Source organism: Ixodes scapularis, unplaced genomic scaffold (genome assembly GCF_016920785.2).
Source record: "Ixodes scapularis isolate PalLabHiFi unplaced genomic scaffold, ASM1692078v2 PGA_scaffold8__174_contigs__length_109621045, whole genome shotgun sequence".
NCBI lineage: Eukaryota > Metazoa > Arthropoda > Arachnida > Ixodida > Ixodidae > Ixodes > Ixodes scapularis.
In genome coordinates, this window is record NW_024609883.1 from 95132916 (window position 1) to 95151487 (window position 18572).

General features: G+C 44.7%; 2 protein-coding genes across 2 annotated transcripts in view; both read right to left on the reverse strand.

Moving 5' to 3' along the window:
• LOC120840400 overlaps positions 1 to 16209 on the reverse strand; it is a 64909-nt gene extending 48700 nt beyond the window's left edge. The window contains exons 1-3 of the mRNA XM_040210904.1: positions 16158 to 16209; positions 14496 to 14587; positions 9505 to 9594 (exon numbers count right to left, since the gene is read on the reverse strand). Of these exons, the coding sequence (XP_040066838.1) occupies positions 9505 to 9594; positions 14496 to 14587; positions 16158 to 16209 (234 nt within the window). The remainder of the gene's footprint in view (positions 1 to 9504; positions 9595 to 14495; positions 14588 to 16157) is intronic.
• The window catches only part of LOC8033377 (regucalcin), a 70936-nt gene that overhangs the window by 16125 nt on the left and 36239 nt on the right, over positions 1 to 18572 (reverse strand). The gene's annotated exons all lie outside the window — the stretch shown is intronic.

Here is an 18572-nt window from a genome sequence, read left to right on the forward strand (position 1 = left end):
GTGAGGTGACACTCGTCCGTCATGACCGTGAGGTAACAGGACAGTTTTTGTGCGGCCCAGACTAGACAATCACACTTCTTTTCGGGTACCCTATACACCTCCTCTCGTGTTGTGAGCTTGCGGATCACGTAGAAGACCGGATGCTCCTTTCGGTACTTTATTTGGCACAACACCAAGCCCATTCACCAATCTCTCGCGTCCCACTGGACAAAAAAAAACGGCTGAGCGTAGTCGGGTGTTTTCAGCGCCGGCTGCTCTTTGAGCACTTCCTTCAACCCCTGGAAAGACTGCTCCCTTTTCTCACCCATAAGACCTCGTCAGAATCGTGCTCTCGCAGGGAGTCAGTAAGGGGACTAGCTATCTGAGAGTATTTCGGTGCATAACGTGGGGAATACCCTATCAAACCCAGAAAGTAGCAAACCTGCGTCTTCGTCTTTTGTTTCGGGTATTTGTCTATGACGGCTGCTTTTTCCTTTGAGGGCCGGTAACACACCTGTCGAATCGCATGACCTAGGTGACAAGTGACCTCGGAGGGGTCACGTGACCTGCGGGTCACGTGACCCCCAGGTCACGTGACAGGGGGTCACGTGGCGGTCACCTTGGGGGTCACGTGACCTTGAGGTGACCCTCGGAGGGTCACGTGACCTCAGCTGGCCCCAGTTGATATTTCTGGGCTTTTACGGTAAGACCTGCATCACGCAGCCTACGAAATACTTCCCTCAAGTGTGAAAGTGCATCCTGCCATGTTTCCGAAAATATCGCTGTATAATCCAGATATGGCAGTGTAAAAACTTGTGTTCTACGAAGGGCATTTCTCACACTCTAAGAAAAAAAGTAAATACGCTGCCACAACCATTCCTAGGGGAGCGACGGTAATGGAAACAACCTTTGCTCCCCTACCGTTAGCACCTCAAAGTTGAACCCCCAGGACTAACTTTTCCACCCTTGCATTTAGGCTATTGGAACTAAATGTTGCGCATTTAACTTATTTATTAATATATTGCGCCCTTACACACACAGGTGGCACTAGTCAACGTGAAATTCAAAAAAGGTAGAAACTACGTTACCGCTGGGTTTGATCGTTTCCACGCTCATTACATTCCCAAATGAACAACGCTTATTTCACATTTGAAGACGTATTATAAATTTCAACATAGATAAGGAATTAGAACACAGATGACACATGCACAACACACACGAGACGGCACACACACGACGACACACTAATTCAACCTTTTTTTTTTCTTTATTGCGAGACATTATTCATTCAAAAAAATACACTTTCAGAAAATCTTATAAAAAAAAGTGAAAGCCGTTTACAACTCCCTGTAACGCCGAATTGGAGCGCAGCACTAGAGGAGGAGGAGTGAAGGGTACTGAGGGGCATACCTCGGCAAACCTGACTCATGAGGGCCCTCACTCACCCTCACTCACCCTCATCTTCACAGGTGAGTTGAGGGTGAGTGAGTTTCTGAACCAGGAAAATTCATGAGTGTGAGGGTGAGTGAGGGCTGTGAGGGCCGTGAGGGCGGTGAGGGCGGTGAGGTGAGGGTGAGTGAGTTTCTGAACCAGGAAAATTCATGAGTGTGAGGGTGAGTGAGGGCTGTGAGGGCCGTGAGGGCGGTGAGGGCGGTGAGGGCCGTGAGGGCCGTGAGGGCTGTGAGGGCGGTGAGGGCCGTGAGGGCGGTGAGGGCCGTGAGGGCGGTGAGGGCCGTGAGGGCCGGAGGGCCGTGAGGGCCGTGAGGGCGGTGAGGGCCGTGAGGGCGGTGAGGGGTATGAGGGCCATGAGTGCGTGAGGGGCGTGAGGGCGGTGAGTGGCGTGAGGGCCATGAGTGCGTGATTGGTGTGAGGGCGGTGAGTGCATGAGGGGTGTGAGGGCCATGAGTGCGCGAGGGCAGTGAGTGGCATGAGAGGCGTGAGGGCCGTGAGGGCAGTGAGTGCGTGAGGCCCCCTTCAGATCGAGCACCTTTCTCAGCAATTTTGGTGTTAATGGCGGGTTGTTTTCTAGCTTTCCCTAGATCGACACGAATTGCTGAGATCGGGTCCGGCTCGAAATAAGCAAGCAACTCGGAGCAATTCAAATACGTTTGAAGCGGCTGCATCCAATCAGGGACGCAAAATTTTCACGTGATACATCTTGCCGGTGATGATGACACCGAAAGACTTGATTCTGGTTTGAAATGGATCGTTTTTTTTTAAATAAACTGTTTCAGAAAGGTGCATTAGTATTCTTAACGAGGTCTAAATGCATCAAAACACGTTTATAACGCGTAATTCTGTCTCAATAGTGCAAGAAAAATTAAATTTTTATGATGACGATGGCAAATTGCAGCGATTGGTTGCTGCGTGTGATCGCGGGCGGCCCGTGTTGCTGGTGTTGCGACGTAAAGTTTCTGGGCGAAATTGCCCCATCTGAAGCTGGCCTGAGTGGCGTGAGGGCCATGAGTGCGTGAGGGGCGTGAGGGGTGTGAGGGCCGCAAGGGCGGTGAGGGGCGTGAGGGGGGTGAGTGGCGTGCATACCTCGGCAAACCTCACTCATGAGGGCCCTCACTCACCCTCACTCACCCTCATCTTCACAGGTGAGGTGAGGGTGAGTGAGTTTCTGAACCAGGAAAATTCATGAGTGTGAGGGTGAGTGAGGGTGAGTGATGGTGAGTGAGGGCCGTGAGGGCTGTGAGGGCGGTGAGGGCGGTGAGGGCCGTGAGGGCTGTGAGGGCGGTGAGGGTCGTGAGGGCGGTGAGGCCCTGAAGGGCCGTGAGGGCTGTGAGGGCTGTGAGGGCTGTGAGGGCGGTGAGGGCGGTGAGGGCGGTGAGGACCGTGAGGGCCGTGAGGGACGTGAGAGACGTGAGGGACGTGAGGGACGTGAGGGCGGTGAGGGCTGTGAGGGCTGTGAGGGCGGTGAGGGCGGTGAGGGCGGTGAGAGCGGTGAGGGCCGTGAGGGCCGTGAGGGCCGTGAGGGCCGTGAGGGCCGTGAGGGCCATGAGGGCCATGAGGGCCATGAGGGCGGTGAGGGCGGTAAGGGGTATGAGGGCCATGAGTGCGTGAGGGGCGTCAGGGCGGTGAGTGGCGTGAGGGCCATGAGTGCGTGAGTGGTGTGAGGGCGGTGGGTGCGTGGGGGGTGTGAGGGCCATGAGTGCGTGAGGGCAGTGACATGAGAGGCGTGAGGGCCGTGAGGGCGGTGAGTGAAGGAGGTATGTGAGGGCCATGAGTGCGTGAGGGCGGTGAGTGCGGTGAGTGCGTGAGGGCGGTGAGTGCGTGAGGCGCCCTTTAGATCGAGCATCTTTCTCAGCAATTTTGGTGTTAATGGCGGGTTGTTCTCTAGCTTTCCCTAGATCGACACGAATTGCTGAGATCGGGTCCGGCTCGAAATAAGCAAGCAACTCGGAGCAATTCGAATACGTTTGAAGAGGCTGCATCCAATCAGGGACGCAAAATTTTCACGTGATACCTTGTGACGGTGATAATGACACCCAAAGACTTGGTTCTGGTTTGAAATCGATCGTTTTTTTGGAAATAAGCTGTTTCAGAAAGGTGCATTAGTATTCTTAACGTGATTTAAATGCATAAAAACACGTTTATAACGCGTAATTGTGTCTAAATAGTGCAAGAAAAATAAAATTTTATGATGACAATGGCAAATTGCAGCAATTGGTTGCTGCGTGTGATCGCGGGCGGCCCGTGTTGCTGGTGTTGCGACGTAAAGTTTCTGGGCGAAATTGCCCCATCTGACGCTGGCCTGAGTGGCGTGAGGGCCATGAGTGACGTGAGGGGCGTGAGGGGTGTGAGGGCCGCAAGTGCGGTGAGGGGCGTGAGGGCGGTGAGTGGCGTGAGGGCGGTGAGTAGCGTGAGGGCGCTGACTGGCGTTAGGGCGGTGAGTGGCGTGAGGGCGGTGAGTGGCGTGAGGGCTATGAGTGCGTGAGGGCCGTGAGTGGCGTGAGGGCGGTGAGTGGCTTAAGGGCGGTGAGTGGCGTGAGGGCGGTGAGTGGCGTGAGGGCCATGAGTGAGTGAGGGGCGTGAGGGCCGTGAGGGCGGTGAGTGCGTGAGGGCCGTGAGGTTCAGTGAGGGTGAGTGAAGGGCTGAAGGTGAGTGTGACTGTGAGGGTGAGGATGAGTGAGGGGCTGAGGGTGAGTGTAGCTGTGAGGGTGAGGGTGAGTGAGGGGCCTAGGTGAGTGTGGCTGTGAGGGTGAGGGTGAGTGAGGGCGACCTAAAATGCCGACCTCTGGTGGCGTGAGGGCGGTGAGTGGCGTGAGGGCGGTGAGTGGCGTGAGGGCCGTAAGGGCGGTGAGGGCCGTGAGGGCGGTGAGTGGCGTGAGGGCTATGAGTGCGTGAGGGCCGTGAGGGCGGTGAGGACCGTGAGGGCGGTGAGGGCGGTGAGGGCCGTGAGGGCGGTGAGTGGCGTGAGGGCCATGAGTGAGTGAGGGGCGTGAGGGCCGTGAGGGCGGTGAGGGGCGTGAGGGCCGTGAGGGGCGTGAGGGCCGTGAGGGCGGTGAGTGCGTGAGGGCCGTGAGGTTCAGTGAGGGTGAGTGAAGGGCTGAAGGTGAGTGTGACTGTGAGGGTGAGGGTGAGTGAGGGGCTGCAGGTGAGTGTAGCTGTGAGGGTGAGGGTGAGTGAGGGGCTTAGGTGAGTGTGGCTGTGAGGGTGAGGGTGAGTGAGGGCGACCTAAAATGCCGACTTCTGCTGAGGGGAGGGTAGACCCCTCCTCCTTCTGCTCCCCTCATTCTTTAATATGCTCCGGGGGGGGGGGTCACGTCACCTCGGGGGGGGGGGGGGGTGTCACGTCACCTCTGGGAGGCGTGACCTGGGGGTCACGCGACCTTGGGGTGACCTTGAGGGGTCACGTGACCTTGGGGTGTCACGTGGGGGGTCACGTGACCTTGAGGCGGGGTATCACGTCACCTTGGGGAGGGGATCAAGTGACCTCGGAGGGGTCACGTGACCCCCAAGGTCACGTGACCTGGGGGTCACGTGACATTGGGGTGACCGTATTGGTCACGTGACCTTCAGGGGGTCACGTGGCGGTCACCTTGGGGGTCACGAGACCTTGAGGTGACCTTGGGATGGTCACGTGACCTTGGGTGACCTTGGGGGTCACGTGACCTTGGGATGAGCTTGGTTACGCCGACGGCGACGGCGACGCCGCTCAAGTCGGAAACGGGCGCCTAAGAGCTGCGCTCTAAAAGGACAAGCTGAATTACGACTGACGCAGACTGATTAACAAAATCTTAATGTGACCAGCCAGTCTGGGATTGGCAGCCAGTCAGGCCCATCTCAGCACTCCCAGAACCACAACAGCAGCCCATTTGGGCATGCCCACGCTACGCCCACGTGGGACCAACGTGGATTGCGTAGGGCTACCCGAGCCCCCATCGACCATGTGGGACCCACATGGGCCCCACCTCTTGTGCTATCTGGTGCCCATCCTGCAGTTAACTGAACCTCACAACATGAAGTACTAAAGAGATATACTTTTTTTTTATAAATGATAGATTCATATAAAGGGGCACATAACACTTGTTTATTTATCACTCGCAGTCACAGTAACGAAAGTTACTTCCCTTGACAACGAGGGCACCATTCATCGATAATTCTTGATTTCGTCTTCTCCAAGTCCTGCTTCCAAGCTAAAAGAGTTGATCTCACGGTTGAAGTGCAGATGTGTAGAGTAAGAAAATGCAACAGTGGTTTTATAGCGATCAGAACCCACATATCAGCGTTCGAATACATCTTCGATTTTCTAAATATAGTTTTCTTCTTTTTTTATTCCGCTGCATTTCTTGTATAGTAAAATGCGCGATGAAAAATCCACCTCATAATTGGCGTTACAATTTAACTTCTATGAATGATATTGGGGTATTTGGGGTAGGAGGAGATTTTGCTTTCGTTTTTGGACCAAAAGATATACATTTTATCTACACGACAACAGATTTGAATCTAGCTCAGGTATACAATAGTAAGGGTGCAGGCGAGCTGGTGGATGTTAACCATGTTGAATATACCTGAGACTGGGGTAGAAAAACATAAAAGTCGAAGAAACAAAACGGGACAGGACGACGTCTCAAACTCAGCTAACAGGTTTATTCAGTCCTCCTCCTTATATAGTCCACAAACAGCCCACCACCAACACAAAGGGGCAACTCTAACCAGTTCAACCGCCAAACCCTCCAGACAGTCACTACCAACACAAAGGGACAACCTCTAAACAGTCCAAACGCCAAACCCTGTAATTCCAAACTAGCGCTATGGACGGCCTTCATGCCGATTCCAAGGATTATTTGCCAAGGATTAGCTGTCATTCCAAGACCGTAAAAGCTGGGGTTGTAAAGTCGTTGGTCAGAAACGCGCTGGACAGATCGTGTGTTCATTTCATCACGGATTCGGTTAAAAGACAATGCAAAAGGTTGATCAATGTAGGGTATAAAGACAGTTTTATCAAACGGCAGTTAGAAATAGTTATTAAAGGAAGGAGAGAAAAGGAACAGGGTAAAAGGACTGGTTTCGCCGTGATCCCCTATTTTCATGAAATTTCGCACAACTTGAAGGCTTGTGCGAAAAAGTTTGGAGTAGACACGGTCTTCAGCTCAGATTTTACACTTAGTAGATTGACGCCATTTCAGACAGGTGCGAACAATTGCAGAAAGAACCATCGAGAAAAATCGGTAGATTGCGAGAATGGTGTGGTGTATGAGATACCACTGGAATGCGGGTTTAAGTATGTAGGACAAACATCACGATGCATCAACGACAGATTAAGTGAACACAAAAGAAACGTGAAGAACAATGCACCGAACTCAGAAATCGCAAAACATGTCAACGAATGTAACAACTGCACTGCTATTTGGTCGGAGACAGAAATCATTCACAAGGAGAGGAATGATACAAAAAGGCTAGTAAGGGAGACGGTGCGAATAAAGTCTTTAGGTAATTGCATAAGCCAGGCGTCGCTACAGTTCGGTAAAAATTCCAAAAGTTTTTTTAAAAATATAGTTATATTTATGTGTATATATATATGTATATATATATTTTTTTTCTTTTTTTCTTTTTTGGGTGGACAGAGGGAAAGCTGTACTGTTCAACTTTGCACCGTTTTACGTTAAGTGCGTGTCATCCTTTCGTCGAGGAGGAAAGGAAAACAATTTAAGTAAAAAAAAAAAAAAAGTTTTTTTTTTTTTTTTTTTTTTTATATGTGTTTGTGGATCTTTGTTACTTTGGAAGAGGTAATGGTCCTTTTGTTATATTTTGGGGGAGATTGCTGAGTTATCTTTGTGAATCGGCATGAAGGCCGTCCATAGCGCTAGTTTGGAATTACAGGGTTTGGCGTTTGGACTGTTTAGAGGTTGTCCCTTTGTGTTGGTAGTGACTGTCTGGAGGGTTTGGCGGTTGAACTGGTTAGAGTTGCCCCTTTGTGTTGGTGGTGGGCTGTTTGTGGACTATATAAGGAGGAGGACTGAATAAACCTGTTAGCTGAGTTTGAGACGTCGTCCTGTCCCGTTCTGTTTCTTCGACTTTTATGTTTTTCTACCCCAGTCTCAGGTATATTCAACATAGCTCAGGTAATCTTGATAGTAACATCTTTGGACCCGAAGGAAATTTTCGAGAGTGCGTTGGTGTTTTTCTTTCACCAAGATATATCGACCTTTGTTTTGTGGATTGGATGCGATCTTTTTCAGTGCACCCCTAAAAAGGCTCAGGGTTGTTTGTGCGACACTCAAAATAAAGCAATTAAACAAACAGTACACGTGCCGTGCCACTATTACTGAACTTTCACTATATAGCGAAGAGCATTAATCTCTGCCGTTAACAACCTACAAAACATGAGTACGATCTTCGTTTTACGGGAATAAAAGCCACAAAAAGAAGTTATAAAAAGACAAGCGGCGTTTACCCCCTCCACTTACAGACAAAATAAACGGCGCATGATTTCGTGTCGAATATATGCCGCCCAATGTTCATCCTAGCCACGCACTGCGGTTGGCAAATCGTATTGCATCAGATGAGCTCAAGACATTGTTAGGGTTCGGTGGTTGCCGTCCCTGCAGCGGTTTGACTTGAATCACCACCCAAATGCTCGTCGGGGCTCACACAGTACTTGTGATCAATACGTATCGTGAAATTGCCCCGCGAAAAAGACGCATCTTGGTCAGTGGCACTATATATGTGCGTGTATTCCAACGCAGCGCAATTGCAAGTAAGCGTGTTTAAAGGGAAAACCGTGCCAATACAATATCTTTCCTTTCAAGGTGAGCGCGTTGGTTTATTGCGAAACACTTCCAGAACGGGTTAAATATAGAACAGACGGACAGCACGTCTTTCGAAAGATGTGGTTTCCGTGTTTTGTCATATATATTTTTCTCCATATCGTTCCCCTGACCTTCCAATATTAGTTTCAATAGTTGCTCCTATCGCTGTTGCTGCTACTTCAGTATTGTTGTTTTTATCCCGCTCGTAGTTTTGATAAAAATGGAATTACCAATATGTTATTATGTAATATACATTTTGGTATGTTATTGGTTCTTTGTGAAAAACAACTGGCAGGACGTGTAATAATGTTTAAGAAGTTCGCCTCATCAACAGGTTGAAAGACGGACGGTATTGCACGTGGCCGCTGCCACCCGGTCTGTATTCACCAGTGTCTGACGGGAGGGTCGTTCGGGTGAACGCAGTACTGAGAAGCTTTGGGAATTCTGGCCAGACCGTCAAGTTCAGGGTACGTGGGTGAAACTTCGTACCAGCAGATGCACCTTGGGCTTTTCTTGTCTACGTTGGGCACCAGAGGTGGTTTTTTTGCTTACCGCTTGACCGGAGATAGGGGCCGAGTCATGGTGGAGGCTTTCATTATCGAGCCTGGTGTTCGACGGCTTGCGCTGCCATGGCTGAATTGTCCTGTTATTTTTCACGTGCCTCGTGTCCCGTTCCTTGGCCCGCGATCGCAGCACGAGCGCCCGCCGCATCTTGCCTAAATCATATACGTGCACATATCCCCGGAATCTTTTGTAGCATATCGCGACTCCAACTAAACAAACGGCACATAGCGTTATATGTTCGAACCTGCCCTGTGAGGGTCTCGCACTAATTCATTCCGGCGTTTCTCTTCTTGTGAAATATCTGGCAGCAGCTTTGAAAAGTTTTTAGACATTTAAATTAATGTTTATGCTAACTGCGTGCACGCGGTACACTGAGATATACCCAAACATCGGATCATCGGCATACACAAAAGGAAGGCGACTTTGAGTATCTTGCCAAATAAACTCAATGGAATCACATATGGTCAGGCAGATATAAGAATGGTTCACCTACTAACGCTGCAAATCTGTAGAGAGCCGGTCAAACCCACATGTCGATGTCTAATCAAATATTAGTGCCAAAATATTTTGACATAAAATGTGCCCTCAAAAAAGTGAAAGGTAACGATAAATATTTTTTTAACTTATGAAATAAAAGTTGTATAACGTGTACCTGCGAGAAAAAAAAGTACAAAGGCAGTAAAAACATTTTCTCGTAACTTACCACTTTATTGCCGTAGCATACCCTTGGCATAGGCAGCCTACCACGATTGCATATCAACTCGCACGATCGAGTATCATAATCTTCGAAATTCTGAAATGCATTAACATATAATGTCAGGAATAAAACGTGAAAGTACAAACTTGCTAGTAAAAAAATAGATGTCGAATAAGTTGTGTCGGCCTGGAGCTGAGCCGGTTGGTTCGACATGCTCCCTTGAATACCAGCTAAGCTTAAAGGAAAGCGCTTTTACTCTACGTTCGTCTGGTATTCAAGAAAGCATATAGAATAAGCTAGAACTTAAAATAATAAAAGTAATTAACTAGCGTCTGTTGCGTCGATGTCGGTGTAACAGCATGATCTGAGCCACGCAGACCCTGGAGACTGCTCCACCGCCTTATGTACCCGGCAGTTCAAATACACATTTTCGTAGGTGACCGTCTCCGGATTTACGAAGGTTACACGTATGTTGACGTGTTCCTGTCAAGTTCCAGGGATGCATTTCCAGATAAAGAACACTGGTACAAGAAGAATATTTGAGGGCGTCACTGAAACAATCTCGGTCAAAGCAAGTGTCAGAGCGGCTATAGCATTCTTCAAAAGAGGTGTTCGCAACTCTCATTCACTTACTTTACCGCATCACTCACTTACTTTACCGCATAATTCACTTACTTTACCGTACCCTTTTCCACAAAAATTGTGTACTTTTTTTTTCAAAATTAGAGGGTGTTCTTTGCAACAGCAGCCTACTTTTTGACCGAAAATGAGGCCGAAACAAGGGTGCTAAAATCCTGTAGCCATATCTGTACGTGTTACTCTCTACTTACTCAAAAAGTAACTAAGTGCGTTACTTGTTACTGCGATTCAAAAGGAACGTGTTAGCTCAGCCTGGAAGTAACGCGTTGTTTTATCGTTGTTCCGAACGTGTTGCTTTTTGTCAGCAGTAGACGCTTCCCACATTTGTCGTTAATAGTTCCTTGATATTTAACGCGTGTATTTGGGGAAAACTGTGTCCATACTCACATACCTTCTGCACATTTCTATGGTCTGCCTAGTGTTTCCTCGTCGTGCAGAATACAGGCGCATAGTAAACCTTCTCCTACAGACATAACTAAATACCGTTACTCGTAACTTCATCAAAAAGTAGCCAGCAATCTTATCTACTTATCTTAATATGTATCCAGGTCGTTACTTTGTTACTTACAAAGTAACGCCGTACAAGTAACGCGTTACTTGTAACGTGTTACGAGCAAGTCTGGTGGTTTTATGCAAGTGAGAAATGAAGCCTAATCTCAGCGGAAAAAAACCCACAAACTTCAAGCATTGCTAGGTGTCTGATGCGCGACCGAAAATCCGCCTGGTTTGGGTATCGAACCCAGGACCTCTGTCCTTTGTCTTTCAAGCACTCTTTCGTGCAAATTATTATGAGTTGATGTCTACAGACATTTCTATGAATATAATAACTACATCATTCTGCTCTCTTTAACCAGTAAAACATTCTATATATGTAACGGGCATGGTGGCGGGAGGCCGAACGTGTGCGTATTTAACTGGGAAGAAAAACACCATTGGTGAAAACAGCAACAACGGACGATTTATTCTTCGACGTTTCGGCCAGAGTCCTGACGAAGGCCGGACTCCGGCCCCGAAACGTCGAAGAATAAATCGTCCGTTGTTGCTGTTTTCACCAAGGGTTTTTTTCTTCCCAGTTATACATGGGCGGTTTCATTCGGATTCAGGCAACGAGGTGACGTCATATTTTTATTTTGCTTCAAAATTTTATATTTCGTGGCGCATGTTACAAGAAGAACAATCCTTTTTTTTATGTCCTAACATGTTTAGTTCTTAAAAAAAAAAATTCAAATAAGCGGGAAAGAACGACGAGGTTTTGACGATTGCCGTGTGTGGCGTTTTCGAATCACTCTCAATCTCAAAATATTAAATATAGAGTGTTTATATTTTTAATGTGGTATATATGCAAGTAGGTAAAACGACATTATAACTGCTATTTATCATTCGTCAATCCAATTTCCGTAAAAACTACCAAACATGCCTCCGCGAACAACTGTAAGCTAAATTGCGGATTTTTTTTGGGGGGGGGCTTTTTTTTTTTAGTCGACTATGTTTAGTATCGCTTTTAAAATAATACCACGTGTAGAATCTTTCATTGCCTTCCAAATTAATCAAACTTGGCGCCTTTATCACGCACGAGTACTGAGAAATAAATTATGAAACAGAGAAGGTTTTCACTTTTCGTTCAATTTCAACAGGCTGTATAGAAAAAACATTTTTAATTTTTTTTTTAATTTTTCACGCGTCGCGTTTTTTTCACACCCTTCTTTTACCCAGAATACATTCCGTTAGAAGTATTCGCGCTGGTTTTTGAGTTTTAAGCCTCTAAATATTCTAAAAAAAGAGCAAATGCCGATGGTGGGTTTTGACTATTGTCGTGTGTGGTGTTTTTTAATCACTCCCGATCTCAAAGTATTCAAAAGAGAGCTTCTATATTTTTCATTGTGATATATATACAAGTCGTTAAAACGACATTCCAACTACTATTTATTATTCGTCGATCCAATCTTTGTAAAAATCCCCAAACATGCCCCCGCGAACACCTGCGATCTAAACTGCGGATTTTTTTTTTATTAGTCGACTATTTAGAATAATACCACGCATAGAACCTTTCAATGCCTTCCACATTATGCAAAGTCTGTGTCGTAATCACGTACGAGTACTGAGAAATAAATTATGAAAGAGGGAAGGTTTACATTTTTTGTTCAATTTCAGCTTTAAAACAAATAATTTTTTTTTTCTGCGTCAAGTTTTCTTTTTTTTTTTAGACCCTTCTTTTAGCCAGCGTACATTCCGTTAGAGGCATATGCACTAGTTTTGAGTTTAAAGCCTCTAAATATGCTAAAAAAAACAGCAAATGCTGATAATGGGTTTCTGGGTTATAGCTTATATTTTATTCTTTATTATAATAATCTAAGGGACGTTTAATAAATAATCCTATAAAAGACTTTGATGTCGTTAGGCGTATAGTAACAAGTTTGGAGTTCCAAACGTAGAAACACAGTATAAAATCGCAACTGCTGAAAGCGGGTTTTCAGACAATTTGTGCGGGTGCCATGATCGGAGAGGCCTCAAGCCTAAGCCCTATGCGCTACATAATCTATACTACGTTAGAAATATCAAAGTATAATATTGTAAAACATTAGAGTAAAATACACTTCCTATTGGAAACTTTGATTTTTAAATGCGACAGTTTATATTTTTAATGCGAATTTCATGTTGATAACAGAACAAAATCATGTTTTAGCACATTTAGAGGCTTAAAACTCAAAACCAGTGCATATACTTTTAACGGAATGTATTCTGGGTAAAAGAAAGATGTAAGAAAAACGCGACGCGAAAAAGGACTTCTTTTTTTTTTTAACAGCGTGCTGATATTTAGCAAAAAGTGAAAACCTTCTTTGTTTTATAATTTATTTCTCAGAACTTGTACACAATAAAGGCACAAACTTTGATTAATTTGGAAGGCAATGAAAGGTTCTACATATAAATTCAATATCGATACTAAACATAGCCGACTCAAAAAAAAAATCCGCAGTTTATGTCACAGTTGTTAGCGGAAGCATGTTTGGGGATTTTTACAAAAATTGGATGGACGAATAATAAATAGTAGTTGAAATTTCGTTTTACCGAATTGCATATATATAACAATAAAAATATAGAAGCTCTCTTTTAAATACTTTGAGATGGAGAGTGATTCAAAAACGCCACACACGACAATCGTCAAAACCCACCATCGGCATTTGCTCTTTTTTAGCATATTTAGAAGCTTAAAACTCAAAACTAGTGCATATACCTCTAACGGAATGTACTTTGGGTAAAAAAGGGTGTGAAGAGAACGCGACGCGAGAAAAAAAAATAAAAATATTTTTTTTCTTTTATACAGCGTGCTGAAATTGAACGAAAAGTGAAAACCTTAATTCTTTTTTCATAATTTATTTCTCAGTAGTCGCACATGATAAAGGCACAAACTTTGCTTAATTTGAAAGGCAATGAAAGGTTCTACATACGGTATTATTTTAAGAACGATACTAAACATAGTCTACTCAAAAAACAATCCGCAATTTAGGTCACTGTTGTTCGCGGAGGCATGTTTGGGGATTTTCACAAAGATTGGAGTGGCGAATAATAGATATTAGTTATAATGATGTTTTACCTACTTGCATATATATCGTAGAAAAAAATATAGACGCTCTCTTTTGAAAACTTTGAGACTGAGAGTGATTAAAAAACGCCACACACGGCAATCGTCAAAACCTCGCCATTCTTTCCCGCTTCTTTGAGATTTGTTTTCTCGGAAACTAAAAATATTAGGGCATTAAAATAAAAAGGATTGTTTTTCTTGCAACATGCGCCAAAAAAATATAAAAATTTGAAGCAAAATAAAAAATACGACTGCACCTCGTTGCCTGAATCCAAATGATACAGCCCAGATATAGGGTGGCCCAAGTCACGAGGCTCGATCTAAAATGGACCGTAAAAATCCACGTCTGCACGCAGCAATCTAAACTTTTCGTCAAATATGTATATCACAGGTCGGTTTTTTCTGGTAAAATTACAAAGCGTAGTTCTCTTTCTGTAAAAATAAGGCCAAGAATTACTTGCAGTTCTAGCCTCTTTAATACCTACCGCGTTCAAGGTTTTCAGCCTACTCGCTTCACCTGACACGAGTAGAACGGACGCTATAAATAAAGTCTCGTGCATTTTTATTAAATGTCCTATGTTTACGCGATGCGTAATTATGTTGGTAACATTGTCAGGATTTTGTAACATGTTGCGGCTTTCCATACCAAACGCACGATTTTCATATGAAACGCTTTTAAACGATTAGTCTTCGCATTCTAAAAACAAGGAAGTCCCTTTGAACAATGTAAAAATACATTATTTACAAGTGCCATTGTTTGGTGCCTTCAAAGACTTACATTCAATTGCCCGAGTTCGCAATTTATCATTCCACCCGCAATAATGAGTTCCACACACTCGTCGCGAGTTCCGGCAGAAGACAAAAATCCCCCTGAAGAAAAAAAAAATTGGTATGAAGCATTTTAAAGAAAAAACAGAAAACATTTTATTTAATTTTGTTTTCTTTTTAACTTCTGATTTCACATTACAGGTGCTAGAAGCACGTTTATCGCGTACATGTATGATAAAATGCATTCAAATACCATTGCTTTAATTTCGTGTTTTTGTGTGTATAAAAAAATGGATTTGTTAGAACCGTCTTTTTGACCACTAATGTTACTGACATTATTTTATATTAAGAATGTTCTTGACAATGTGCGCTCTTTGGGATTATCTTTAAAAGCGAATTTGTTTTTATTGTACAGATTCCGAGTGTTTTAAATAAAAAAGTAAATAAATAGGAATTATCGCAGTGCATCGACTGCTATACTGCACGTTAAAATCAATCTTAAGGTATTTATCAATTTCCTCCGGGTTAACCTTTCATTATTTGAAGAAAAAAAAATAAGGCCACCCTTTTCATTAATGTCATTTATTACCATAGGATATTATTAATGTTAGGTCAGCAAACAAACATTTTTAAAGGCCGGTTTGCAACTTTGGCCATTTGCATAAAATATCCAGTAATGTCTATGAACACCATAACTCCTGTTATTTTGAACACTAGACGTCAGGTTATATTTTTTATACCTTTGATCGGTTAATTTTCTGTCCAGCTATCAAAAATGCAATACCTCAGGGTGTCCCGCCCGCTTCTTTGAAACGTCCAGAATTTCTTGAATGGATATAAACACAAAAGATGTGCAGTTAAATAGTGTAGCGTGCGTCATTCTATTGAATGTTATCTGCAGCACAAATGTCCTTTCTGTCATATGCATATGAACACTGCTCGTTCCTACCTCGTCAAATACCCGCCGTTCTAGCGCATTGCTTGAAATAAGAAGTGACGTTCAAAGAGCAGCGGTGGCGACCAATCATAAATGTTCCTCAAAGTGTATAAAACACAGACAAAATCATTCCGAGAGGAATCCCAAATTACGTATTGTATTTATATTATTTTTTTATTTATCAAAACTAATAATTGTTATTTGAGGATTTTTGTAGGGTGGTGCAAAACACAGATGCTTAATCATAACACATACAAAATGTCCCCATCAAAAAAAAGAAAAAAGAAAAAGATAAGCATGTTTTTTACCGCAAAAATAAAATATGAATCGCCAATTGTTGATGCTCTGTTCAAATGTACCAATGGAGATCTGAAACAGATGCCAAAGTTTCAGCACGAGCTGATATTTTATTCAAAACTGATGTGATTTTCTGAAAATTTCAATTTTCGCCCGTTTTCTGTTTCTGACACTATTGAGCGCCATGTATCTGAGAGCTTCGTCAGCCGCCATTTTCCCCTTGAAAATTCCAGAAAATCACTTATAACTCTTGAATAAGTCACCGGATAATGCTGAAAGCATCTGGTCCGGACCTCTAGAGCCCATTTTTGGTGGGAAAATAGCGCTCACTAATGCGAAGTTTATTTTTGCAATAAAACAAGTTTTTTTTCTTGGGGGAGGGGGGGCACCCTGAAGTTATACAGAAAAATTGGTTTTGAATCCTCTAATTCGACTTACCGCTTTGAAGTGCCGGTAGAATAAGCACCACGACGAAGAGTATAAGCTGCATGTTGCTTATATTGCAAGATATAATCGCAGTCTGACGGCAATGTCCACCTAAAATAGTAAAATTCACATAAATACAGCCTCGAAACTCGACAACGCTTTTTTTTTCTCAGAAGTAGATACAAAATGTAAAGGTCGCTCAAAAAATCCTAGCGAAATATAGATGGTAATTTTTTTTTTTTATATGTATAAAACTTTCACCTTGCACTTAAAATCCACCCTTGAGTATGTCTACGAAAAAATCTCAACACATTCATTTTCTTTCCTAAGTTTGCGACATTTTAAAGGCTTATTGTTTCAAACCGTTCTTCCTAATCACTTTTAGAGTGATAACTTCAAGATACCACACGTTAACTCTCGATCACCCCTTCGTCGTTCTGAGCGATACGAGTTGTTTCGTCTTGTCACGAAGAACGGACACAGTGTTTGAAATATCCATGTGCCTTCTTTTTTTAACAATTTGCCGCTCGGTTTTTATAGTTTGAACTCACGAAACAGCACAAGCATCTTCTTTGTTGTATTGGTGAAGCGTCTTGACTTTGTTGTGATCTATCTATTCGTGATTGTCTGTGTGAGTAGGCGTGTTATGCCTTTTTTTCAAGGAGAAAGTCTTAGTTGTCACAGTACGCAAAAAGGGGCGGCGTTATGCCCGAAAGATGGTCACACCAATCGTAGCCTCCTCTATATTGACAAAGCCTGGCAGATCGTCACGTGACGCGTCCGCCGAAAATGAAAAGGTAGAGCGGCAGACAAGAGTCATGTAACGCGCGCCCCACTGCGGCGAGACGCCGAAACATACTTGTCTCGAGCGATGGAATGTCCGCTCGTGGTTCTCGATCGCGTTCACTTTTTTTCTCGTCGAGTTTAAAAACCATGTTTCCGGTCCTCGCCGCTGCAAAAGCTGTGCGCTAAATACTCAAACCCATTTATATTGAACTCGCCAAAAAAAAAGTCTTTCTGTTCGATATAGCGGGTAATTCGATATAAAAGTTTTAATGAATTTGACTCTCAAAAATCCACTTTCTGCTGACATTACAGAATGAAATAGTCTGGCATCTTCTGCTGCTTTTTCTTCATTGCATCCGCGATAACGATATTTTTCTACGCTATCTACGGACTCTAAATATTTTGAGGCCGCTGCCTTCTATATTCGCGCATTAGCGCCGAATTATGCCGAGAGCACGTCCGAGCAGTGCGCCATTTTGCTCTGCAAGTTGGCTTTCCCCTAAGGCAGCCGCACGTTGGGGGAAAGCAGCTAGCAGAGCAAGCTGGCTTCTTTTTTCTTTCGGGCGTCCGCGCCAACCACTCGGTAGAAAAGATAATATTCTCTGTTGCAGAGGGAGCGGGGAGAGGGAGCACGGAACACACCCTTCCCGCTTCCTCTGCAAGAGATTTTTTTTTTCTTTCGGGCAGTCGACGTGGTTTTCCGAAAAAAAAAACGCTGTGTCTAAAGGCACGTCGGACGTATCCGGAACGTCTAAAGGTACGTCAGACGTACCCGGAACGTCTAATGGTACGTCGGACGTATCCGGAACGTCTAAAGGTACGTCGGACGTATCCGGAACGTCTTAAGGTACGTCAGACGTATCCGGAACCTCTAAAGGTACATCGGGCGTATCCGGAACGTCTAAAGGTACGTCGGACGTATCCGGAACGTCTAAAGGTACGTCGGACGTATCCGGAACGTCTAAAGGTACGTCGGACGTATCCGGAACGTCTAAAGGTACGTCAGACGGATCCGGAACCTCTAAAGGTACGTCGGGAGTATCCGGAACGTCTAAGGTACGTCGGACATATCCGGAACGTCTAAAGGTATTTCGGACATATCTGGAACGTCTAAAGGTACGTCGGACGTACCCGGAACGAGCAGTCTAAAAGTACGTTGGACGTACCCGGACCCCGGAGCCTTAAGATACATGTCGGACGTGCGCGGAACCGAGAGATGCGTCGGACATAACCGCGATTGGGGAAGGATCGTATCACAGCGGGTCATGCGTGCCTTACTCAGTCCCCACTGGCAATTTTCATTTCATCTTTATTTCTCAGTGCTGCCGTAATTAGTCCATTCTAAGCACTTCTTTCTTTTCATACCCGCGACGTTCAAGAAGGGGGAGAGGGGGGTGCGGCTATTTACATTTGGGAAATGCTCCAGAATGACAAAATTTGTGCGAGAAATATCAATTTTTTATAGAAAATTCATTAGATAAATTCCACATAAGAAATAATACCAACCCTGTAGAGAATTAGTCCGCTCGCCGTCAATTCTCACTGCGCACCACGGTCAACCAGCTGCTCTCAATACGACTCGACGAGTCCTCAGTGGCCCCGTCTAGTTAGCTGCATACAAACTCGCGAATTTTTTTCTGG